At 53.3% G+C, this 24,530-nt stretch overlaps 2 protein-coding genes and 1 pseudogene across 2 annotated transcripts in view; all 3 read right to left on the reverse strand.

Annotated features, from left to right (window-relative positions):
- Positions 1-2,357, reverse strand: part of WBP1L (WW domain binding protein 1 like) — an 83,271-nt gene extending 80,914 nt beyond the window's left edge. Inside the window, exon 1 of the mRNA XM_054035683.1 lies at positions 2,250-2,357. Coding sequence (XP_053891658.1) covers positions 2,250-2,336 — 87 coding nt within the window. The 5' untranslated portion in view covers positions 2,337-2,357. The remainder of the gene's footprint in view (positions 1-2,249) is intronic.
- An 11,309-nt stretch (positions 2,358-13,666) lies between these two features.
- Positions 13,667-17,186, reverse strand: LOC128841004 (uncharacterized protein ZSWIM9-like; annotated as a pseudogene).
- Positions 17,187-18,332: 1,146 nt separating this feature from the next.
- SFXN2 (sideroflexin 2) overlaps positions 18,333-24,530 on the reverse strand; it is a 29,209-nt gene continuing 23,011 nt past the window's right edge. Inside the window, exons 7-12 of the mRNA XM_054035686.1 lie at positions 24,350-24,410; positions 23,812-23,878; positions 22,885-22,934; positions 22,377-22,426; positions 20,480-20,527; positions 18,333-19,880 (exon numbers count right to left, since the gene is read on the reverse strand). Of these exons, the coding sequence (XP_053891661.1) occupies positions 19,781-19,880; positions 20,480-20,527; positions 22,377-22,426; positions 22,885-22,934; positions 23,812-23,878; positions 24,350-24,410 (376 nt within the window). The 3' untranslated portion in view covers positions 18,333-19,780. The remainder of the gene's footprint in view (positions 19,881-20,479; positions 20,528-22,376; positions 22,427-22,884; positions 22,935-23,811; positions 23,879-24,349; positions 24,411-24,530) is intronic.

Raw genomic sequence — 24,530 nt, forward strand, 5'->3', positions numbered from 1 at the left:
AATTACACAACACATTCCCTGCAATAATAAATACCTCAACGTTCTTTAGGTCTCCCAGTGCAAGTACTGCCCCATCCTAGCTTTAGCAATGTTATTTATAAGATCTGAAGGAATCACAAATATAAAGTGGCATGAATGCAGGTGTACATGAATAAAATTTTGTTATAAGCTTATTTTCAAGATTTCACATTTCTGATGACAATTCATCGTAGGCAGTGAAATAACTCTAGGTGTTTGAGATGCAGAGGTAACCTAAGATCTAAAATAAGCAATGTAGCAAATTTTATATACGTGAACTAAAACTATACAAAGGAAACTTACAAAATATCTTCTTGCCTCTATCTGGTCTCCACAGGAAATACACACTACCAAGAACAGTGTACCTTCACCCATGAAATACATAAACTTTTTAAAGCAGCCCATTCACTCTCATGCTGTCTTCCTCCCCCTAGCCCCACTTCTCATATCCACCAAGGTCTATTTTGCTGTGGTATTGATTTAAAAGATTAGATGTACAAATTGCATACACAAGTAGTGTGCCACAAGTACTCCTGTTCTTTTTGCGGCTACAGACTAACACAGCTGCTACTCTGAAACTTGCTTGTATTCCCAGTGCCATGTCACCCTCACCAATTCCTTCTTGTTTGACACACATCATGAGGCAGGGACTAACAGATATCTTTTACTCACTTTACAGCAGCTACTACATCTTTGTTTGTATATAAGGGAACACAGAGGTCCACAGTTTTCTAGAAATAATTCCTCCCCCTCAATGGCACACCGCCGTTCTCACAAAGTTGAAAAATGTATTTACATTATCTCCCAAAGGAAGTGGTAGAAGCCCCATCACTTGGGTCAGTAAAACCAAACCAAAGACACTGTCGAGAATACACAATAGGGTACAATTTTGCACTAGCCCCCACAGGAAAGGACACAAAGATTTAACAGATCTACAATTTCCATGGTCACAGATAGGCTGCATTTGAAAATATTTAAAAGATTCAAGGTAGTCAGCACTCCAAAACAGCAGCCTTCATGCCACTCAGCAAAACAAGATTTTCAATCACCTTGGTAAATATATACCATCAGGAGGAGATCATACATTTTGTGGTCAATTCTCCATCAGTTGGTCAAGACTGGGTGTCCTGAACAATATGTTTTGAGCTGGACACATATCTGGGTGACAGTCCATGATCTGAGTTACATGGGAGGTCAGAATACAGGATCATAATTACCTCTTCTGGATTTAAACCTAATAATCTGTTGAATTATTGGGGGTTGGCTGGTTATTTCTCTTTTACCTGGGTACATCATACACCCACCACACACAGTAAGAATGGCAGGGTAGGGCTGACATAGGGCAATGGGGTGAGGTACAAGAACATGAAAACATAGAGGCAAAAAGATTCAACTGAACATGGGAAGGGAAGCAGGGAGGGTTCAGATTCTTCTCCTGGGGAGCTCAGAATAAGGGGAGAAATCTGAACGGTGGGTAGGGCAGCGTAGTGAGGAAATTAATAGCACAGAAACGAAGGCGAGGGTACTAATCTGATTCGACCCCTTTCCCGGGTACCAAGGGGGTACACAGGCCGGGGGGGGCAGCCCCAAAGAAACACCCCCTCTCCCCTCGACCCAGGGAGCTGCATTTCAACCCCCCCCACTTCACACCCCTGAGAGATCAACGCCCCCTCCCAAGGCCTGTCCCCTGGGGCAACTCCCCTCCCCCTCCTCAGACACCTGCCCCCCCGGCCTATCCCTGCCCCCCAAGCCTGCTGCCCCCCCTGGCCTATCCCTGCCCCCCAAGCCTGCTGCCCCCCCCCGGCCTATCCCTGCCCCCCAAGCCTGCTGCCCCCCCCGGCCTATCCCTGCCCCCCAAGCCTGCTGCCCCCCCCGGCCTATCCCTGCCCCCCAAGCCTGCTGCCCCCCCCCGGCCTATCCCTGCCCCCCAAGCCTGCTGCCCCCCCCCGGCCTATCCCTGCCCCCCAAGCCTGCTGCCCCCCCCGGCCTATCCCTGCCCCCCAAGCCTGCTGCCCCCCCCCGGCCTATCCCTGCCCCCCAAGCCTGCTGCCCCCCCCCGGCCTATCCCTGCCCCCCAAGCCTGCTGCCCCCCCCGGCCTATCCCTGCCCCCCAAGCCTGCTGCCCCCCCCCGGCCTATCCCTGCCCCCCAAGCCTGCTGCCCCCCCCGGCCTATCCCTGCCCCCTCAGTCGCAGCCCCTCCTCCCCCAGCCCGGCCCCCCCCGGCCCCTACCTGGGCGGGCTCCACGCTGGCCGGCAGCCCCTCGGGCAGGGCCTGGAAGAGCAGCAGGGCCATGGCGCCGAGGAGCCTCCTCTCCATCCCCCCCACCCCCCGCTCCCCGCCTACCTAACCCTACGGCGGCCCGGCCCGGCACGGGACAGGACGGGAGCAGAGGGGCGCCCCGGCTGCCGCCCCGCCCACCTCCCCTTCCCATTGGGCCGCCCCGCCCACCTCCCCTTCCCATTGGGCCGCCCCACGCCCCGCTCTGCCTGTCATTGGCTCATGCCGCTTCCGCTCGTGACTGGGGCTGGGCTAAGCCCGTGAGCCGCCATCTTGAGTGCGGCCCGGGGAGAACTTTTTCCGGTTTGGCTGCCATGGTGGGTGTGGCGGAAGCACATGGAAGGGGGAAGTCAGCGCCTGACATTTAAAGGGCCGGCGGTGGGAGGGAGGTGGATGATAGCTTAGGGCCATCTCCACCAGCACAGCCGTCTGGCCTGTGACACACACACACACACACACACACACACACACACCCTTCCCTTCCTCCCCCAGCTTGTCCCCATCACCCTGACCTGTCACCCCCTCTGCCCCCGATTGTGTCCTCATCACCCCCAGCTCCCTGCCTGTGTCCCTGTCACAGCTCTCCCTTCCCTCCCCAACTGTGTCCCCATCACCCCCAACTGTTACACCCTGACCCTCCCCCAACCATGTCCCTGTCATGCCCCAACCCTCCCTCCTGATCATGTTCCTATCACTCCCAGACCCTCCCTCCCGACCTTGTCCCCATCACCCCCAACTGTGTCCCTGTCACAGCTTTCCCCTCCCTCCCCGACTGTGTCCCCCCATGACCCTCAACTGTGAGTTGGTAAGACAACTCCCACCTGTTTATGCTCTCTGTATGTGTGTATATATATCTCCATTCTATATGCATCCGAAGAAGTGGGCTGTAGTCCATGAAAGCTTATGCTCTAATAAATTTGTTAGTCTCTAACGCCACAAGTACTCCTGTTCTTCTTTTTGCGGATACAGACTAACACGGCTGCTACTCTGAAAACTGTGACCCTGTTACACCCTGACCCTCCCCCGACCACATCCCTGTCATGCCCCAACCTTCCTTCCCCTGACCCTGTCAGACCCTGGCCCTCCCTCCTCTGTTACCATGTCCCTATCACCCCCAACTGTATTCCCTGTCTGAAACGATTTCATCCTCCTCCCCACCCAGTATGATTGGTACTATCATCACCTGCCTTGGCGGAGAACTGAACTAGACAACCTGACAGATCTGGTCTGGTCTCTGGCCTCATCTATGACGGTCAAGACAGACCCAGGAAGATGCCTGATGCCCAAACAGCTCCAGTGCAGGTGCCCCTGCTGCTACCACCCCAGAGAAGGACAAGGGAGGGTCATGGTGGGGGAACAGGTGGGAAAGCTTCACAGTGCATGGGCCGTAAGAGGCTCCATGTGGGGTGAGCCTAGGACCCCAAATTGCCTTAATCCTTTCCTGTCCAGAGCACATTCTGCTTGTACCCACTAAAGCGGTTGAGGACCCGCAAGCCTGAGAATCCCACCCCAGCAGTCCTCCTCCTGATCAGGGGCAGGGGCAGTAGTGTAGCTAGCGGGGTGCAGGGGAAGCAGCTGCTTCCCCCACCTTTCCAAAAGCGGCCGGAGGAGTGAGGGGGGGCGCAGGGTGGCAGCCCGCAGCGTGGCCGGCAGCCATGGGGGGGTGGCGGGCACGGCCGGAGGAGTGGGGGGGGGCGCAGGCTGGCGGCCCGCAGCGCGGCCAGCAGCTGCGGCCAGAGGAGTGAGGCGGGTCGCAGGCTGGTGGCCCGCAGCACGGCCTGCAGCACGGCCGGCAGCCATGGGGGGGCGGCAGGCGCGGCCGGAGGAGCGGGGGGGGCCACAGGGTTGGCACGGCAGGGCTGGAGAAGCCATGGGGGGAGGGGCAGTGCGACCGGAGGAGGAGCCAAAGGGTGGGGGGTGCGGAGCGGCCAGAGGAAGAGCCAAGTGGGGCGTGGCCAGAGGAGGAGCCAAGGTGGGGGGGCGCCTTTTTTATGTTTGCTCCCCCTCCTCTTAGAAGCTGGCTACGCCACTGGGCAGGGGAGGGAGAGAAAGTGGGTGTGGGAAGGGGATCAGCAGGACAGGCGAGTGGACACATTCCCACTGTAAAGGTGTAAGGTTGCTCCCGCTGTGTTAGCTCTGCCATGTTGCACATGCTGCATCTTCAGTGCCCAAGATTAAATAACCTGTAACGCAGTGACAACGTTAAAGAAAAGAGGAATAGAAAATGTCGCTTGACAGAGCTTAGCTTAGGAAAGGTCTTGGCTTTTTGAGGTGCAGTATATCCTACCTGTCTCTTTGCACTAATGTGGGGGGAATTTTTTGCATGTAATTCCCATTTGATTTGATTTTTTCTTTTCAAGATAAAACGCTGTCATGTTTCACAGTTTTGGACATCAGTTCGCTCAGGACTTGTGCTCACAATTGCTCAGTAAAAACGTATCCTTGCTTAGCAAAGTAAATAAATAAATAAACCCTCTGTCCCTCCCAAGTCAGCAGTGTTTGCTCAGCTTATCGCTAACCCCCTCCCCCAGCAAAACAAACAGCATGTGTTCCTCTGGATTCAGGTACAGAGTGCCTGTACAGCATGCCAGTACTCACCGGGACAGGATAAGAACATACGAATGTCCAGACTGGGTCAGACCAAAAGTCCATCCAGCCCAGTATCCTGTCTACTGACAGTGACCAATGCCAGGTGTCCCAGAGGGGGTGAACCTAACAGGTAATCATAGACTATGAGGGTTGGACAGGACCTCAGGAGGTCATCTAGTCCAACCCCCTGCTCAAAGCAGGACTAATCCCCAGACAGATTTTAGCAGGCCAACGCTCAAACCACTGAGCTATCCCTCCCCAAGTGATTGCTCTTCTGCCATCTGTCTCCACCTTCTGACAGACAGAGGCTAGGGACACCCTTCCTTACCCATCCTGGCTAATAGCCATTAATGGATTTAACCTAGTCTAGTTCTCTTTTAAACCCTGTTTTAGTCCTAGCCTTCACAACCTCCTCAGGCAAGGAGTTCCATAGGTTGACTGTGCGCTGTGTGAAGAAGAACTTCCTTTTATTTGTTTTAAACCTGCTGCCCATTAATTTCATTTGATGGCCCCTCGTTCTTATATTATGGCAACAAGTAAATAACTTTTCCTTCTTCACTTTCACTGAAGCAACATTCCTGGAGAAGTGAAAATGGTGGTGGCAGCATTGGCTGGTGCCTGCCTCTGTGTCTTTTGCTTCTGTATTCCAGTTTGCTTTCTTGCCCCTCTGCCTTGGGCCTGCTTTCCACTTCTCTCTGAGAGAAGAATGAAAGTCTGTGGTGGAGGACTCAGGCTCTGGGCATCTGATAGACTTTCTGCACCCAGAGTATGAGATCCCTGAGAGACCCACCTTTTTCTGAACAGTGGTGCCTTAACTGGTCCAATACGAAGTCCATCCATGGTGCTCGTCACTTGCCTGAGGCAACTCCTTAGAGAAGATGGCTGCACTCTCATTGCCAGCTGCTGTCTCTTGCTGCTACTCCATGAGCAGAGCCTTGTGCATCAGCCTTGTTTGTGTGGTCCTCCTTCACAAAGATGTAGCACTGAAGCTACTGGACAGGAAATCCACCTGGAGACATGGCTAAAGGCCAGGCAACCTAGAGCTGGCTTGTTTATGATGTTACCAGCTTTGCCTGTTATTTTGGGGGTATGCTCATTTATTAGGGTTACTCTTGGGGGGGGCAAGTGTTCTATATTTCTATCAATGTACTGCTTGTGTCACTTGTGTTCTCATACGGAGTTCTACTTCTCCCTGCTGCAAGTTCCCTCCCAATGGAGCTATCCTGCAGGTCCTAGGTTCCCCAGGCTGGGTTCTTCCAGCCCCAGAATCAGACGAGAACACACACACACGTTAACAGAGCGCGGCTGAGAGGACTGGGTTACTCAGCACTCCCAAGCTGACCCTTGTATGTCCCTGGATGCAGCAGGCTGGGTCGAGCAGCACTTCCAAGCTGTCACCCTCATATGTTCCAGGTTCAGCAAGTCCCTATCCCCACTTTCATGTTACAATTGTTCTGGTAGTAACCCACTTGATGAGCAAACCTCACGGGATTTTTGGGCACTGCAGGGATCTTTTAGCTTAGGTACGAGGAGCATTGCTGCAGAGTGAATGAGGAAACCAAAAAACACCCGGGGTGGGTGGGGGGAAGAAGCAACCAGCTTAATCATGAAAGGGTACGTCTATACCCAGCCGCTAGTTCGGCGGCTGGCAATCGAACTTCTGGGTTCGACTTATCGCGTCTTGTCTGGACACGATAAGTCGAACCCGGAAGTGCTCGCCGTCAACTGCGGTACTCCAGCTCGGCGAGAGGAGTACCGCGGAGTCGACGGGGGAGCCTGCCTGCCGCGTGTGGACCGAGGTAAGATCGAACTAAGGTACTTCAAACTTCAGCTACGTTATTCATGTAGCTGAAGTTGCGTACCTTAGTTCGATTTGGGGGGTTAGTGTAGACCAAGCCAAAGTTATTTATTGCCAGGTAACAACCACAGGGGGGCCAAACAAACAAAACAGTTATAATAGTAAATCTAACTTAAACTTGATTATAAAAGTCAGGTTTAGAAAACTACAACTGATCACACAAGTCAGGGTCAGAAGGCTATACCGAGAGAGAGAGAGAGATGGGTTCCCACCACTCCATGAAACTTGAATCGAGTGGGGGTCCCAGGTGGTGGTGGTAGCTGAGGGTCCAGAGTGCTGGAGACAGGCAGAACCCCCAGCACCATCAGTCAGGAGAAGATGAAGTCCCAACGGAACTAATGAAGAGTTTGGATCCAGGCATCAGACACTTACTTGAGCGTGGGTAGGGGTTTTTGTAGAGAAACAATGGATCAAGGGAGAACACTCAGGGCCGGCTCTGGCTTTTTTGCCGCCCCAGGCAAAAAAGCCTCCCACCGCCCCCCGGCGAGGAGCATGGCAGGGGAGGGCACTGAGCCCAGCCGCGGCTCCGCTCTCCCCGGGGGCCAGAGCGCCGGGGGGAGGGCGGCAAGCCCAGCCGCGGCTCCGCTCTCCCCGGGGGCCAGAGCGCCGGGGGGAGGGCGGCGAGCCCAGCCACGGCCCCACTCTCCCTGGCCGGCTGGAGCGCGGGGGGAGGGTGCAAGCCCAGCCGGGGCCCCGCTCTCCCCGACCGGCCAGGGCGCGGAGGGAGGGTGCGAGCCCGGCTGCGGCCCCGCTCTTCCCGGCCGGCCGGAGCGCCGGGGGAGGGCGGCGAGCCGGGCCGCGGCCCCTCTCTCCCCAGGTGAGCGCCGCCCCCCTCCAGGTGCCACCTCAAGCACATGCTTGGAGGGCTCGTGCCTGGAGCCGGCCCTGAGAACACTAGATTTGTTTATGTGTAAAGAAGGAAGAATACCAAAGTTGTTTTGTTCAGGCTAGACATTGCTGATCATTCCTGGCTTTGGATGGTGTTCCTTGGAGGGAATTCACAACGCAATTAGGGAGCTTCACTATTTTAGATACCATTAAAGGATTTATTACTGGAATTGGTCTGATAACTACTGTGCTGTGTATATGCAGGCATGAGTTCATTAACATCTGGAGCAGAGATCCCCCATGATGCAGTGCTTCCCTGCTTTTTTGGTCCCAGAGTTCCTTGCAGTTCTTGCCTTGGAATCTCTGGTCTCCATTCTGTATGGTAATGCAGATGCCTCCCTGTCCCATCTTTGATGCAAATGAGGCTAGGGGAGTTTCCTTAATCCTGTCCTCCTTATCCCAGGGGTTTAGATGTGACTCCCACTGCCTTTTCATTGCTTTTTGTAAGTCTTTCTTCTGATACAGATTTGGTTCAAGCAGAGGCTGGGGTGGGGGTAGGGGTGTCTTTTGTGAGTCAGACAGGCTGGGTACTGCACCCTGGCTCCCCATGAACACAGAGCTGCTAGGTAACAATGATGGCGCCGTCTATGCTAGTGCCATTAATGATGTGGACATGTGTGGACATTTCTGCTGTTCTATCATGGCAAAGAACCAGTTAGTTCCCCATGGCAATGTTAGACTGGCCCATGCACAGCCGAACACAGCCTAACATTGCCTTGGGGAGATGGATCGCTCAGTGGTCTGAGCATTGACCTCCTTAAACCCAGGGTTGTGAGTTCAAATGCTTGAGGGGGCCATTTAGGGAACTGGGGTTAAAAAAACCCAACAACTGTCTGGGGATTTGTCCTGCTTTGAGCAGGGGGTTGGACTAGATGACCTCCTGAGGTCCCTTCCAACCTTGAGATTCTATAAACTAGCCCTGAGTCAGCACTGTTTGGGCAAAAGAAAAGCCATCTAGAACACACATGAAAATACTCTTGGGTGAGCACCACCAGGTGGCACTGTTACACATGCCTGTTTTTCTTAGCATGTGAACAAATGGTCAGTCTTGGGAAGACATGCTATGTTGTGGTTAGTTTTGGGGTTCTGCAAGGTTTTTGTAAAGGCGGGATGGGGGGCTTTGGTGAGGGAGCTGTGCAAGCAGCAGGGGAATTTAATAGATGCATTTAACTAGGCTTGTCAAGATTCCTTTTTTATTATTTCAACAGATATCAATGTTTATTTTAAAGCATTTTTAAAGATGTTTATCAATTTAAGCGTTTACAGTTGAGTGAGATTATGGGTTAAGCAGTTTTCTCTATTTTTATTGAAGCACATTTTGATCTATGGGATGTGATGATGGGAGGAGAGAGTTTTATTTAATGACTGGTGACATGGAGATTCAAAAAGTGAAAGCTTTATAACACGCATTATCAACATCACAATACCCAAAGTCAATATCCTTACGTCAACAAGTCATGTCTGTTTTTACTAGTCCATTTGTAAAAAGCCTGATTCAAAAGTCTGAATCACTGGCTTCGGATGCTAAGGTCTCAAGCAGCATTTTTCTTACTGTGCCTATCTGTGAATGTTTATTATTATTGATGGAAATATTGTTTCTTTGTGTGTGTGTGTACAGTGAAATTGATGTTTACTGACATTGACCAATAAAAAAAATAATTTTTCCAAGTCTAATTTTACTCACACAGTTTCATTAAAACAGGCCCTTTACATACACATTCACAACAGTCATTAAAGGGCAATTTGAGTAACAGGAACAACCACCAATGGCTCCCACACTCACCTGCAAGCACAACGTCCACCATGAGGGACTCACAAGTTACATCGTGCCTGAGTCTAAATCCAGCCATTAGCTGGAAGGCTCCTGTTGTACCAAATCTCTGTGCACTGGATATAATGAGAAGCAGAAGTTAGAACCGTTGCTGATTAACGCCCAGGAACAAGCTACTAAGGGAAGTGGTGGATTCTCCAGCTCTTGCCGTCTCAAAATCCAGCCTGGAGGCCTTTCTGGAAGATGTGCTTTAGCCAAACAAATTATTCAGCCCAATGGGGGTGACTGAGTGAATTTCTCTGGCCTGTGTTATACAGCAGGTCAGACTAGGTGATCCTTTCTGGCCTTAACATCTATGAAGCCTGCTTTTCTTCTGCTCCAAAACTGAAAGAATGATCAAGTCATCAGAGTGCTAAGACTGGGACTCAGGAGCTCTGGGTTTAATTCACAGCTCTGCCACAGACTTCCTGTGTGTGACCTTGGGCCAGTCACTTAGTCTCTCTTGTCCCCATGTGAAAAATGGCACTGCTGTCCCTCGCACAGAGGTGCTGTAATGATACAGACTGCCAGGTGCTTAGCTACTGCAGTCATGGTGACCAGGTAAGTACCTCAGATAGAAAAACATTCACAACGTTTAAAGCCATTTTTCTTACTGCTAAGGAGCCCCATTTCCCCAGAATTAACATGTGGGATTTCCCCATTTGGGTCCCACATTATCCAGGTGGCACATCTCACACTCAGTCACCATGAGGGGGCTGAGATCCCAGCTGGGGGCCTCTGGGAGCCAAGGTAATACAAAGCACACAGACCCACCAGCACCTGGTTTGCCACACAGGGGATTTCCAGAGCCTGTAATTTACTTTTGCAAATTGTAACCTAGTCGTGTGCCTGGACTCAGACCCAAACACAGTCTAGGTATTGTTTTTTCCTGTGTCTGTGCTCATGTGACTCTGAGGTTTCTTTTTGCCCTAACAAAGCTGATACAGTCGAAGGTACACTTTGCATTTCCCAGTGCTTGAAGGCCCGGAACACATCACATTAACCCTTCAGAGGCTGCAGGAGACTGGGGGAGCTGACAGCATTTTCTAAGAGGCGGCAGTGGCATGGACAGGGGATCCGGCTATTTAAACAACGTTCTATAATGGGTGGTGGGGGTGGGGGAAGAGTTCACTCTGCATGGGCATCCAGGGTGATATTTTGTTGGTGTTTTTCTCACCCACCTGTCTACCTTCTATGGGCCTGCCATTGACAATGACTGAAGAATATCTATTTGGATTAGTTTTTGTTGTGGGTGGAGGGAGGCGGGCGGGGGGAATTGTCCATGGGCTGAGTTTGGCTTAGGCATTGGACAACATGCCCACCAGTTATTATTACAACACCCACTCCAGGCTAGCCCTTAAATTAACTAACACACACACACACACACACACGGAGAGGTACCGTAAGCAAGCTAGTGGGATGAGCCCAGAAGAGGATTTGTTCATTGTTACATAATACATTCATTAATGATCTGGAGGATGGCGTGGACTGCACCCTCAGCAAGTTTGCAGATGACACTAGACTGGGAAGAGTGGTAGATACACTGGAGAGTCAGGGCCACCCAGAGGATTCAGGGGGCCTGGGGCAAAGCAATTTCGGGAGCCCCTTCCATTAAAAAAAAGTTGCAATACTATAGTAACATGTATTTGGAAATGTAAAAAATAACCAGTGAAATACATTCAAAAATTAATATTAATAATTTGAAAATACATGAAATACATTTAAAAACATTAAATGATTTAATGGTATGTATACATTTGCAATTACAAAATGCTTCTTATGAAATTGTTTAACAAATTGTTCTGAACATTAATTATACAGCTGCAAATTTTTTCCTCACTTTCATTTTAGCGAACTCATTAATAATAAGAAGAACATAAGAATGGCCGTACTGGGTCAGACCAAAGGTCCATCTAGGGCAGTATCCTGTCTACTGACAGTGGCCAATGCCAGGTGCCCCAGAGGGAGTGGACCTAACAGGCAATGATCAAGTGATTTCTCTCCTGCCATCCATCTCCATCCTCTGACAGACAGAGGCTAGGGACACCATTCCTTACCCATCCTGGCTAATAGCCATTAATGGACTTAACCACCATGAATTTATCCAGTTCTCTTTTAAATGCTGTTATAGTCCTAGCCTTCACAACCTCCTCAGGTAAGGAGTTCCACAAGTTGACTGTGCGCTGCGTGAAGAAGAACTTCCTTGTATTTGTTTTAAACCTGCTGCCTATTAATTTAATTTGGTGGCCCCTAGTTCTTGTATTATGGGAATAAGTAAATAACTTTTCCTTATCCACTTTCTCCACATCACTCATGATTTTATATACCTCTATCACATCCCCCCTTAGTCTCCTCTTTTCCAAGCCGAAGAGTCCTAGCCTCTTTAATCTCTCCTCATATGGGACCCGTTCCAAACCCCGAATCATTTTAGTTGCCCTTTTCTGAACCTTTTCTAGTCATAATGTCATCAAAACTTGTCTTTGGCCATTTCATATTCTATGCTCAAAGGGAGCAAATGGTTCAGCCTTTCTTCCCCAGTGGCTGAACGCAAACGATTTTTAATCAATGTTAGCTTACTAAATGCACGCTCTCCCGATGCTACCGACACTGGCAACACTGTTAGTAGGCGTAAACAAACACAAATCTGTGGAAACACATTTTCCAATCCTTTTTTGAAGAGAGCATTAAGAAGTGTAAGTGCAGAGGGTATATGACCATCAACTCTTAAGTTAGAATCTTTTACAAAATAAAAAAAGATTCCAAGTTCCTCTTTAAGATCTTCTCTCTGAAGGTCTTTTGGATATGCTGTGGCCAAAGTGTCAAGGCAATTTTCTATAGAAGATTCATCCACTTTATCTGGCGGACTCAAAATGGGTGAAAATAAATTTGAGACTTCAGCCATTCTTTCCCCAAGACCTCCTAGCTCTGATAGAAGCAAATCCATTGTCGGGAAGAACTCCTGTACTTTGAACTGAATATCGGGAGAGTCAAACGTATAGTCTGCATCCCCCGTGTCGTCGAAGAATCGCTTGTTCTTCCGGATCCTTGAGTCACTTTTCATTTTTGGGTCAATGCCGAGGCTTGAAGTGACTTGTTTGGCTTCTTCAAAAAAAAAAAAAAAAAATTGGCCAAGAATCTTTCATTATTTGAATTTCCTTGACTAAGTTGCTCACGTATTCAGCTCCCTCTTCCATTGTTAATTTGGCGCTTTGTAGGACCTTGTTCTTATCATGAAGCACTTTACACCTGTACATTGAACAAGAATTGGCTTCGTCAGTTAATTACAATGATGTGATTGAGGAATTTGAGTCCATAAGAGTGGTGAGCGACGTCTCATTCTCTAGGACAGGAAGATGAAGAAACCTTCATCTGGTTTGGTCAATTTGGGTTAGCTCATTATCTGGTTAAAGATAAAGATCATGAAAATTGACTGTATCTTTGTATATGCCTGGTTATCACTACAGCAAAAATTTGGAATTTTGTGTCCCTGCCCCACCCCCCAACAGCCCATTTACTCAGCTCCTGGAATCCCCATGTTGTTGCCTGGGAACCCCTTGGCCACGTGCTGAGCGGGGGTCACGGGGCTGCTCCCCTCCTGCTCTGCCCAGGGCTAGCACCAGGCCAAGCCACCTGCGCATGCTGCCCAGGGCAGAGGTCCAGTCCATTACTGTGTGGCTTTCCAGGCTCAGCCCCTCGGTGGGCAGGGATTCTGCTGGCGCCCCCTCCTGGGGGTGACAGAGCCATGGCCTGCGTCACTGCCAGGACAAGGCGCAGACATGACCCTGCCGCTGTCCCGTGGCATGAATCAGTTGCCAGAGCCGACGTCGAAATCAGCATCGGCCCTGGGCAGCAGAGTTGGCACATCCTGGATCTGAGCGGGGCAGGTCACACCTCCCCTAGCTGAGCGGGGCCAAGCTCTCCCGCCACCCAGGCAGATGTCCCTGCGCTGGTTACGTTATGGGCACTTCGGGATCTTTTCCACACACCCAGGCCGCTAGAGACGGACTTTTTAAAGCAATGAACGCCGAGACTGTGAGACGGGCCAGCAGCTGGAGAGGGGTGGGGGCATGGCACCCGTTGACTCAGAGCCCTGGCACCACAGCAGGGGGCACCAGGCTGGGCGGCCCCAGATTTGGCCCTGAAGGAAACCACCGAGCCATCAGAGCACGAGGGACTTGAGGGAGGAGCTGTAAGCCAGGAAGGGTCAAAAAGGAAAATATACATTTATTGAGCCAGCTCTCCCTCATCCAGCTCGTGGGCCTCGCTGCCCACCTGCATGGCCAGCAGGTCCAGCATGCATTGGGCCACGGTGGGCGAGGGGCTGAGCGTTTGAGCAGCTCGCAGGCGTTGACGTTGCGGGCCGTCTCAAAGGCCCAGAACTGCACCCACATCTCGCTGTGCAGCTGCCAATGGTGCCAGAAGCGCTGGGGGACAATGGCCTTCATCTCCTGCACCGCCTGCTGGTAGGCGGCCGGCGACTTGGCTGCAGCCAGTCGGCAGAGCAGGGGCCAGATGCACTCATCTTCGGCGGCACCCAGCTCCTGCGCCCTGCTGAAGAGCGTCTCCAGCACCTGGGAGCGACAGATCTGCACGCGGGCATTGGGCAGCAGCTCCTTCACTGCCTCCAGGTGGGTGATCTCCACGCCCAGCGTGATGCACCGCACCTGCAGCTTGACCTCAGGCACGCTCTGCACCAGCGAGGCCAGCGTGAAGTGCAGCAGGTCGGGCGTCTCCCGCTGCGTCAGGCAGTAGGCCACCTTGCGGCCGCGCCCCGCCCTGTCCACGCACAGCACCGAATACAGGTCAAACTCCTCGTTCAGCCCCACCATGCGGTCAAAGAACAGCATGAGCGGGACGCGCCGGCTCATCATGCGCGAGCTCAGGAAGAAGATGGTCTAGACAATGACCTTGTCCTCCATGAGGACTTGGCGCTGGGGTTGCTGGCGAAGAGCCCGTCCAGCACCCTGTGGTCACAGCTCTTGCAGTAGGAAAGCAGGCGCTGCATGTACGCCCCCCCAAAACTGCTTGGAGATCTTGGTGGTGGTGGTGCGCACCGGCAGGCACGAATTGGCCATCAGGTAGCCCTTCTTGAAGTAGCAGGCAAACTCGATGGGGCACAGGGCGTGGTTGTGGGCCAGCTGGCACTCTGTGACCATCAGCCGGTCCTTCTTGGGGCTCATCTTCAGCACAATGCTGGCGCAGCAGCCCTTGTGCTGCCCCGTGGGCAGAGAGAGAGGCTGAGCAGGCGGGGACCCCAGCACACGCCTCACCCATGGGCCAGCAGGCAGCTGTGGGAGCTGGCAGAGTGGGGCCTACGCTCACCCCATGCCTGGCGGGTGAGCACGTTCTACTATTCGAGCAGGTTGAGGCAAGGGGTGGACCTCAATGCTCCTCGAAAAGGAACGGGCCCATTTTTGCCCAAAGATGGGATTTGAAGCACATCATAGAAAGCCCACGCTGTCCCCAAAGCAGTAACATGGACGAAGACCAGGGACCAGGCAAATCCCAACGGCATGGTATTGGAATCAACAACCACCAGTTACCTCAGGTATGCATTTCAAAATACAGCAGCAGCTGGCTCGTTAGCAACCCGTGTAACCAGGATCCCATTCCCTGTTCTCCACTCCCTCCTCGGGCTCTCTGTGGAACACGGCCTCAAATTTAAAGTCTTAGCCTTTATTTTCAAGGCCCTGACGGTCTGGGAGCAGGAGACCTAGAAGTCCACCTCCAGCTTCAGCCAGTTGCCATGGACAGTTCTGCTCTGACACAATGGAGCAGTCTACATCCAAGGGACAACCAGTGTGCACGGGAGACACTGGTGTCTTCAGGGATGGCCCAGGACTGTGGGATCCTGCCAAAACTCAGGACAACAAATATAGTCCTACTATCAGACTCATCTTCAGTGGTGTGTTCCCCCTAAGCACGTCATGGCTGCAGCATGGGAATCAAACTAGAAAACTGTTGTCCCCATCTCTATCGAAAGGGATTAATCAGCCTTAACGTTCAAACCCTGATGGTATCCAAGTCCATCCAGCATCTCCTCGAGGAATCAGCTGCTGCTGCAGTCATGGCAACAACAAAACTGAAGCACACCTGAGTTCTGGTGGCAGGGAGGAGTCCCCTCAAGAAGCTAATGACCTTAATGCCGAAGTAGGAGGGCATGTTTGTTTTGAATAGCAGTGGCACATTGTGTTACAAGAATCGACTTGTTAACAAGGCATGAGGCTCCTTGGCTCCAAGCACAGGCACGGCTGGTATGCACACCGCCGAGCCCGGGTGGGGTGTGTTTACCACAGGCTCAGCACAATTCCAGACAAATTGCTCTTGTGCAGCCTGTGCAAAAAAAGCTGCAGGGAGGGAGAGGAAAGAGGAGTGATTCCCCTCGTCTCGGGCCTCTTCCCTCCCCAGGAGAAATTGGCCCTTATTTCATTGGGGATTAGAAATATCTGAGAGGCCGAATTACCTCCATTCTGTACTAACAGCAGAACGGCAACCGAGAACCCCAACCCCAGACTCAAAGCCATTGTCCGGCTGACCAATGTCTGCGACCTGTTTGTTATTTACGAGTGCCCAAAGGGGGGGCTGAGGCCCTGCCCAGGATTGAGATGTGATCCCAGCCCCCAAGAGCTTACGGTCTGAAACCCTTCTCCTGCAGCCAGATCCACGCAGGCACTGGAGCCCCACCTGAGCCAGCTGCAGGATCAGGGCCTACATTCAGACCTAACAAGTGAGGATCGTAAGAAAAAAAAGGGATGGAGAGCGGGATGAGATTGGGAGAACCATGAGGAGATCAGGTGGTTCATCAATAAGACACTCAGTTAGGGCTTTTAACAATTGTTCGCAGGCCTCGCCTAGGGGAGACAGCGAGGGAGGTGTTTGGGGTGAATGGGTTTTGGGAGGGTGTCTCAAGCAGGGGGCGAAGATCACAGATGACACAACGGTAGCAGGGGGAGGGGAAAAGGAGACCAGGGAGGAGATGTAGAGGCCGAATGGCCTAAAGGCCTTCAAAGCAGGCCAGGAGGCTTGGGCTCGCTGCCTAGGACAACGGGGAGCCCAGTGGAGCTGGTCACACGGGACTGTTGATTAGGGACACAGCGACTGGGATAGACTGGAAGGGGCAGGCTAGCCAGGGAGATTGCCGTCATTGAGTCAGCAGGGAACGGATGAGCAATTTCGCCAAGAGGAGGGAAAGGAGTGGGCACCGTTCAATCGGCCATGGGGCTCAGTGCTGGTCTTGAAACGTTCAGAGCAGGCAGAGGGAGGGTCAATCTCAGGAGTTCAGCCTTTTCGTATTCACCCTGATCTCCAGCCCACGCACCCGCCTGCTGCTCATCTCCTCCCAACCACAGCATGGTCATTGTACGTCAAAGCTGCAGCCTCCTACGACTCGAGGACGGAAGTTACTGCACTCACAGGGTGGTCACAACTTTCATCTCCCACGAGGCTGGGGGGCATTGCAAACAGCCCAGCCACGGCCCGGAGTGCTCTTTGCTAGGCCAGTCAGAAGGGGGCGCTGCTGTCACGCCCTTCCCTGGCCAGGTGGCCACTCGACTACAGATCAGCTCGCACAGCCTTAGACATTAGAACCTGCTCCCCTCGGGCCCGGACAGCAAGGTTATTATCCCAGGAGCTCAAATTGCCACCCGGAGCGTTCCGCAGGCAAGGGCAGAAGAGAGCCCAGCTCGAGTCTCACCTGGTCGATGGCACCTCGACTAGCAGCCAGGAGGCCAGGCCACGCTTGCATGGTGGAGACGCAGTCTACAGGGCCTGCTCTGGCGCAGGAACTACTTGCTAAGTGTACGTGTCCCCATGACGGATTTCAGCCCTCACCCTTGCACAGCAATAACCGAACTATTGGACAGTTGTCCTGGCTGCGCCCCACCCTCTCGAGCTACCCTTTCCCCAATACACCACCCCACCCACACATCCTTGCCACACTAATAAAGATGCACCTTCCTTCCCTCCCCCACCACTAGGATGTGCGCGTGCACTCCCCCACCCCGCCAACCAGGAGAAGATGGAGCTGAGGTACAGTTCAGTAATTTAAGGCCATAAAACATCACAGGGATGTTGTAATTATCCCAGAACTGAGCATTAGAACACCAGGAAAGTCAGCATTAAGCTTAATTTAAAAGAAATCAAACTATATTAAGGTATGAAAAGACAAGTTAGGGACCCCAAGCAACCTTAACTCTGCCCAGTAATGCCATTCGGGGTTGAGGGAAGAGAATGAAAACTGCATCTATCAATTTCATCTAATGTTGGAGGACAAACTAAAATGTCTTAATTATAACCATATGCGTATTGCATAGCATCACTAGAGGGCAGCATGGAGTTTTTAGTCTGTGGCTGTACAGCACCTAGCACACAGGCGTACTGGTCCACAGTTGGAGCTCCTGGTCTCAGCCAGTTGCTAAAACTGGTGCTGAATTCCCACTGGGGAGGTTGACAGTGTCTCTTCAGTTCCTGTCCTAAAATGTTGTGCAGGGCTGCTATTTGCTACTAAACAGCTGCCACGTTCCACCCCAGAGGTGGCTGCATTTCAGTGCTGGGTGAAGTGAAACCTAAGGATATAGACACACACTCATGGACAACTTTGTATATCCGTTAGTAAAGTGCTTTGGGTGGGAAGAATCATCAACATGTCACCCATTCAGTAATTCTATTGGCTTAGTGCAGACCAAACTGGAACCTGAGAATCGTGCAGGGAGCGGTCTTGGGTGCTCATATGAGGGCAGAATTTGGACTCCCAACATTCAGATCCTCAAAATGCTCCAAACTGCAAGGCAGTTCAGGCTGCAAGCGGCAGCAGCCATCACAAACACACAGAGACGGCCCTCGCAGGCGCTTTAAAGCAAGTGTCCACATGAAACACAACAGCGGCGTCGGCGACAGTTTTAAAAATCCTCAGATTTTATTTCCCCCCCCTCCGTTGTTTGTAACAACTTCTCCCATTCAAAAGCTTACAACTAACATTTCCTTATCCAGCAGATTTCTAGTGAATCAGGAAGTTTTCCTCCCTCACCTTAAAGGAGGCTGAAATCTACAGAGATCAGTTGCATTGATGCTAGCACAGCTCCAAGAGTAGCGTTGAGCAGTGGGTAGGACCTACACAAACAGTGGTGATCATCTGTTCTTCCGATTACAGGCAATGGTATTGTGGATTTAAAAAAAAAAAAAAGAGCATAAAACATCAGGGCATTTCACACTCCATTGCATGGACTGCAAAGCAAGACAAATCTGGGACCTAAAATACTTGAGGGCGAGGGACACGTTTTCAAAACACACTGTTCCTTGTGCATGCAAGTGCTCAATCTGTTTGCACTGCTCAGATGCTGACAACCTGGCCCTACATGTTTACAGAAAGGCCATGGCTGTTTAAGACTGCAACCACATTTGGTTATTAGTTATTTAGTCAGAAGAGGCTGTCCAGAACAAAGACCAGGGCCAAATTCTGATCTCACTTAATCTGGTGTGTAGCTGGAGTAATGGCACCTGTTTAACTGAGAGCAGAATTCAGTTCCCAGCTGAAGGACAGAAGCTGGCATTGTTTGTACTGTATATGACCCGCAACAGGGATGGCAGAGCCCATCCTGCCTCCCTGAACAGAAGAGAGATAGCACCATGTGTATATTACCCCAGCTACCCCCATCCTGCTGGGCAGGGGGAGCAAGGGCAGGGGAGGGAGCCGTCTACACAGGGGAACAGAGCAGTAATCTGTCACAGAGAGAGGGGCACAGGACTACAAGAGCCTTCAGCCACGTGCTCTGCACCGGGGGCCCTGGCTGGGATACCTACAGCAATCAGACCAGTTCTCAGGCACTTTGTAACAGGTGGCATCAGTCCAACGACTAAGAGAACAGGATCCGGGCACGCCGAGGTCCTGTTCCAGCCTCCCACGGGTCAGAGCCAACGGGAGGGGTTAAGGCAGCAGGAGTTGTGCTTCCCTGGATTAGCCTGCGACAAGGAGGAGTTGCTGCTAAGGCCCAGGGATGTGTTGACCTATGGTGCCCAGTGACTGCTTTGCTGAAGAGGGCACATTTCCACTTCTGTCCACTAGCAGGCCAGCACCAGTGCAACAGACGTAGTGGCCCCAGCTGGTGTCAGTCACTCAGGGGCAGGCCCCAAATCTGGTTGGGGGAGCAGAAGATACAGGGTTAAACCAAAGAGGAGCCAGAAGTCCCCCCCCACCCCTCAAATACTTTGGCAGCCAGGGTGGGGGATCCAGGTCTGATTGGCATGTCCTGAGCCTGTCTCCAGCTTACAGCCCCGTAGCCGCAGGCGGCCCCATGGAGCGTGGTGCAGGGCCGTGGACGGCTCCCGAGGTAGATGCTCGATTTACAATCCCTTGTTAAAATAGACGTAAGGCACGCAGTCCCCGTGCTTGGCCTGGATGGAGGCTCGGAGCTCCGGCTCCAGGCTAGACAGCGCCAGAGAGCTGCAGGGAGAGGAGACGGACAGTCAGGCTTTGATTTGCTCTGCACTTCTTTTCCCTGACCCTGTTGGAAGTGTCCTTGGTCTGGGTAGGCCGGGGGGTGGGGTGGGCAGGAGGCAGGTCTTCTGCAGCCAGATCTTAACAGTGGCCATGGAAGCAAGTCACCGGCTAATATGAGCTACTCTCAGGGCAGGCAGCAGAGGGGAATCCAGCCCCAGCCTGCAGCCCGATCCCAGGGCAGGGGGCAGAGCGCACAGACTCGGGGAATCCAGCCCCCTCCCAGGCCCCAATCCCAGGGCAGAGCCCTGGGAAGTCCAGCCCAGCCCCATTGTGTGCCCTGGTCCCAGGGCAGGTGGCAGAGCACAGAGATGGGGACTCATCTCCCCCATTCCCCCACTCAGGACAGAGCGCACAGCGTGGGGATTAGCATCTGTGCACAGGTCAGACCCTTTGGAAGGGCAGCGCTGGCTGCAAGCCCTCAAGCTGACCAAGTTCCCAGGGACAGGCCAGGCCTGTCCAGAAGATGCCCGCGCCCCCCGGGGTATGCGGAGGATAGCTCGGGAGAGGGGTTCTCAGGGAGGGAGAAGCAGCACAGCTGGTACCATCTCTGTGGGAACAGCGAGCAGGCAACCGGCACCATGAACAGGAGGCTGCAGGACAGAGAAAACCAAGCGTTACTGGCGACAACTCAACGTCCGCTCTCGGATCAAGAGCCAACCCTTGGTTACACTGACAGCCCCCGTAAGTCACCTCTCCTGGGGGGTGCAAAGACGGAGACCCCTCGCCGTCATTCAAGCTCCCACGAGGTGGGGAGTTAGCCCTGGGGAATCCTTGCTCCACTCCCCACCTCTTCTCCTCAAAGGCCCCAGTGTGGCTTGTGGCACGCCAGCTAAGTGGCCAGGTCACAGCAGCTGGCTGATTTCAGTGCTGGGGAGATCTAGCTCTGCACCCCTATAGAGCATCCTGGGGGTTGCTCTGGTGAATGGCACTTTGGTGCGGGGGCCAAGGTTCAGTTTCCAGCCGGGCTGGTGAAGTCCAAGGCGCCCGATTAACACCAAGGTGCAGGTAAGCACGTTGCCCCGGACTCTCATACAAACACCAGCGAACTGGCCACCCACACTCGGCCCGGCAGAGCGGCTTCTCGCTCCGGAGCGTCCTTCCGTGCAGCTCTCTCCAGCAAGGTGGCTTAACTGGGAGTCCGGAGATCGGGGTTAAATTCCCAGCTCACACCCAGACTCGCAGTGGTATGTGACCTTGGGCAAATCTGTCTCGTGCCTCAGTCTCCCCCAGCTGTAAAATGGGGATAATCTTCTCTTCCTCCAGGAGACCCAGGGCTGATTTCACAAGACACTCCCATGCTACAGCTATGGGGGTTGGAAAAGCCAAGGGATGGACCTGCCCAGTAGGATGAAGCCTGGGCCCCCAACCCCTGGTGCAGGGCAGGACCTCCCTTGTGGGGCCCCCTGTCCCAGTGGCAGACTGCTCCCACTTCTGACGGTCACAACTGCTCCAGGCCCGATTCCCCAGAGTGCTGGCAACCCCTGGATTTCTCCTGAAGCTGGGGCAGCTCGGAGACTCTGAGAGCGAGGGCCTACGGGAACCTGGGGGATGGTCCCTGACACCCCCACAGCAGTTAGCATTGCTTGGGTCCAGGGGATTTAGACACAGAGGAGAAGGAATACCACTGGGAAAGGGACGGTCTAGCATCTGCTCCTTTGCAGCGTAGCAGGGACCCTGGACTCAACCTTTACCAAGGGGGACCTTCTCCTTGGGTTAAAGATGGTCCTTCCCCCTTTCTCTGACCCACAGCACGGCAGTAGGGCCCCGTGTATTGCAGATCCTTGGTCTGCTCCTGATGCTTCTTTCTCCTTCACTTCTGGAGATCAGTCACACACGGATTCAGCAGGGGCCTGTCTACATTAGGGATCGTCACGTGCTGTGCTGGAGTGAAGTGGGGCACGGCCCCCATGTGACTCAGCCGGGTTTCACTGGTGCCATTAAGGATGTGACAAGCACCCTACACCAGAGGAGCGAGCAGCTTCTCCTCCCCAGCTGTTGGGGCGTGTGATACAGAGGGAATGTCGTCTAGGGGTTAGAGCAGGGGATGGCCTCAGGATTCCTGGGTTCCAGCGCCTAGTTCCGCCTCACTTTGCAGCGCTAGGCAAATCACAAGCCCCCCCGCATTTGTGTCTCAGCTTCACCAGCTCTGAAATGGGGATGTAATAATTATTACCTGCCTCAAAGGAGCACTGGGAGAATCTACTAATGATTGATTATTATTACTGAGGTTCTTATCTGTGGCAGGGAAGCCCTGGACTCTGAGCTTGACAGAAGGTGGGAAAGGAAAGAGATTTTCAGAGTCCCTGCCTGGAAAGAGCCAGCTGTTTGCTCCTGTTAAGGCCAGAAGCTGACTGGGTTCTGTAGAAGGTTGTTTTCTGAACCCAAAGCTGCAAGGCCAGAGCTGAGGAAGGGTGGTGGTTCGGGAAGGAAGATACTTACAAGCCCCCAGCCAGCATCACTTGTAAAGGCGCGTGGAGGACCTGAATTCTCTGCAAAGAAATCAGTCCAGGAGAAGGTGAGCCTGGAACGTCGTCCCTGAAGTTATCACAGCCAACATCCAACCCAAACAGGGGCGAAGGAAGTCTTTCCCCCAAGGAGCTCAACGTGCTTGGTGGATCTGTGACCAGATCTAGTCTGGCAAATCCTTTGTTCATATCCCTGATACCCACATGCTTTCTGGGGCCCCCTTAAGGTCATCTGGAGCTCCAGTGGGCCCCCATAACCCAAGAGGGCCAGCAGAGGCGGGGGAAACTGAGGAAAGAGCACAAGTGAGAGAACCCAACCCCTACAGACGGTCGGGGGGGGGGGGGCAAAGGGAGAAAAGAGGGGGTAACAGAGCCATGGGGAGGTCTGACTACCAGGAGAGGGGAGCTGGATATGGATGTGGACAGGATGCCACTGGATGGGGATGATGGAGGAGGAACTCAGACCCTCCTGAACCACTCACCTTCATGAAGGGGAACTTCTCCAGCCGCTCCATGAGAATCGGCACAAGAACTAGCCAGAAACAGAGAGAGAGGAGTCAGGATGTTATCAGTCCAGCTGCCCCATTCTCTGCCAGCCGAGCTCACTGAAGAGCCAGGGGCCAGGCAAGGCGAGATCCAACCACAAGGAAAAAGCCGTCATGGGAGGTCACCCCTTGAGGTCTCCCTGCCTGGCTCCCAGTGGCCAGAGACACACTTCGTGTCAGAGCCACCACACCAGTGCTCCCACTGCCAGTTGCTTACACCCAGGAGGGCCAACATCCCTGCCCCGGCCCACCTTCTGACTGGGGAGCAGAGCAAGCACCCCTGCTCCGAGCCAAGGGCAGGGAAAGGAAGGGGGCATCTCCTGTCGCTCAGCAGAACCCCCTGGTGGCAGGTACCAGAGGGGCACCATGACCAGGGGAAGATTTCCATCCAGTGGCTGAGTTATAGGGCCATCAAGGTGCGTGGGTGGTGGTGGAGGGGAGCTAAAGAACAAGGGTGCGGGGAATCCCCAGGGGCTGGAGGAGAAGGGAATGGTCCTTTAGACCAAACAGGCAATACTTGGACTGTCTATACAATGCCTTCCATCAGAGGGTCTTGGCGCGCTCTGCAGACACAATACAAACCACCCCGAGAGGCAGGCACGCTGGCCATTGTACAGATGGGGAAACTGAGGCAGAAAGAGGTTCTGGGTGTCAGAGCCGGGACTAGGCCCCAGCCATCAGCAGTTCCCAACCTTCTACTCTACTCACTGGCATATCCTAGGCACCATCCTGTCTGCGCCCAAATGGCTCCCAGCCCTAGTTTTCTCCCTCCACTGCCTCCCACCAGCCCGTGTACTGGTGAGTTGCTTGGCCGGTTGCAGGCTGCCTCCCCCAGATTGCGGGGGCAGTGTCGCTGGTGCTCACCCATGCCAGGCGCTGCCATGATGATCCTGGAGACCACCACCTGGGTAATCCCCTTGACCGCAGCGACCTAAAAAGCAAGAACAGTCAGCCAAGCCCCTCCAAGGGCTACATCTGATGGGGCAGTAACGCGACCAGCTGGGCTGGTTAGTGCTCGCTGCTCCAACGCCTTCGTGGGTCGCTGGGGGAGACGGGGTGTCCAGGTCTGAAGCAGCTGTGTCATTTACTCCAGTCCCATCCCGCAACCCCCCCGGGAACATGAGCAAACACGGCTGGATTTGGCCTTGCGATGGCAGAGTTAGGATCAGAAAGTTGGCAAGGCGGGGAGCTCAGACTTTTCTGCCGTTTGTCTCACGGGCCCCACCCCCCACCCCCGTTCCCGTGCCAGCTACGGCATCAGCTTCCACGGAGATGCGATCCCAGAAAAGGATTCAACGTGTTTTCAGGTGGCTCGGCTTGCAGGATCGGGGCCACATGAGCAAAGCAGCCAGGCCATCAGAACCCATTGGCAACAGCCACCCTGCCCTGCTCCGCGACATACCCTGGAATGGCCCAGCTCACAGTCCTTCTCATCCGTCACCATGATCCCGTTAATGAGCTCCCTAAACACAAACAGGGAACCATGAGCGCCTCAAACCCAGTCTCCTGAGTCACCCTATCCACCCCCCACGAAAACAGGATAGGCCCTCCTCTCCTCCCCCCCCTTCCCGCCCCCCCCCCCC

This window comes from Malaclemys terrapin, chromosome 7 (genome assembly GCF_027887155.1).
Source record: "Malaclemys terrapin pileata isolate rMalTer1 chromosome 7, rMalTer1.hap1, whole genome shotgun sequence".
NCBI classification, from domain to species: Eukaryota; Metazoa; Chordata; order Testudines; family Emydidae; genus Malaclemys; species Malaclemys terrapin.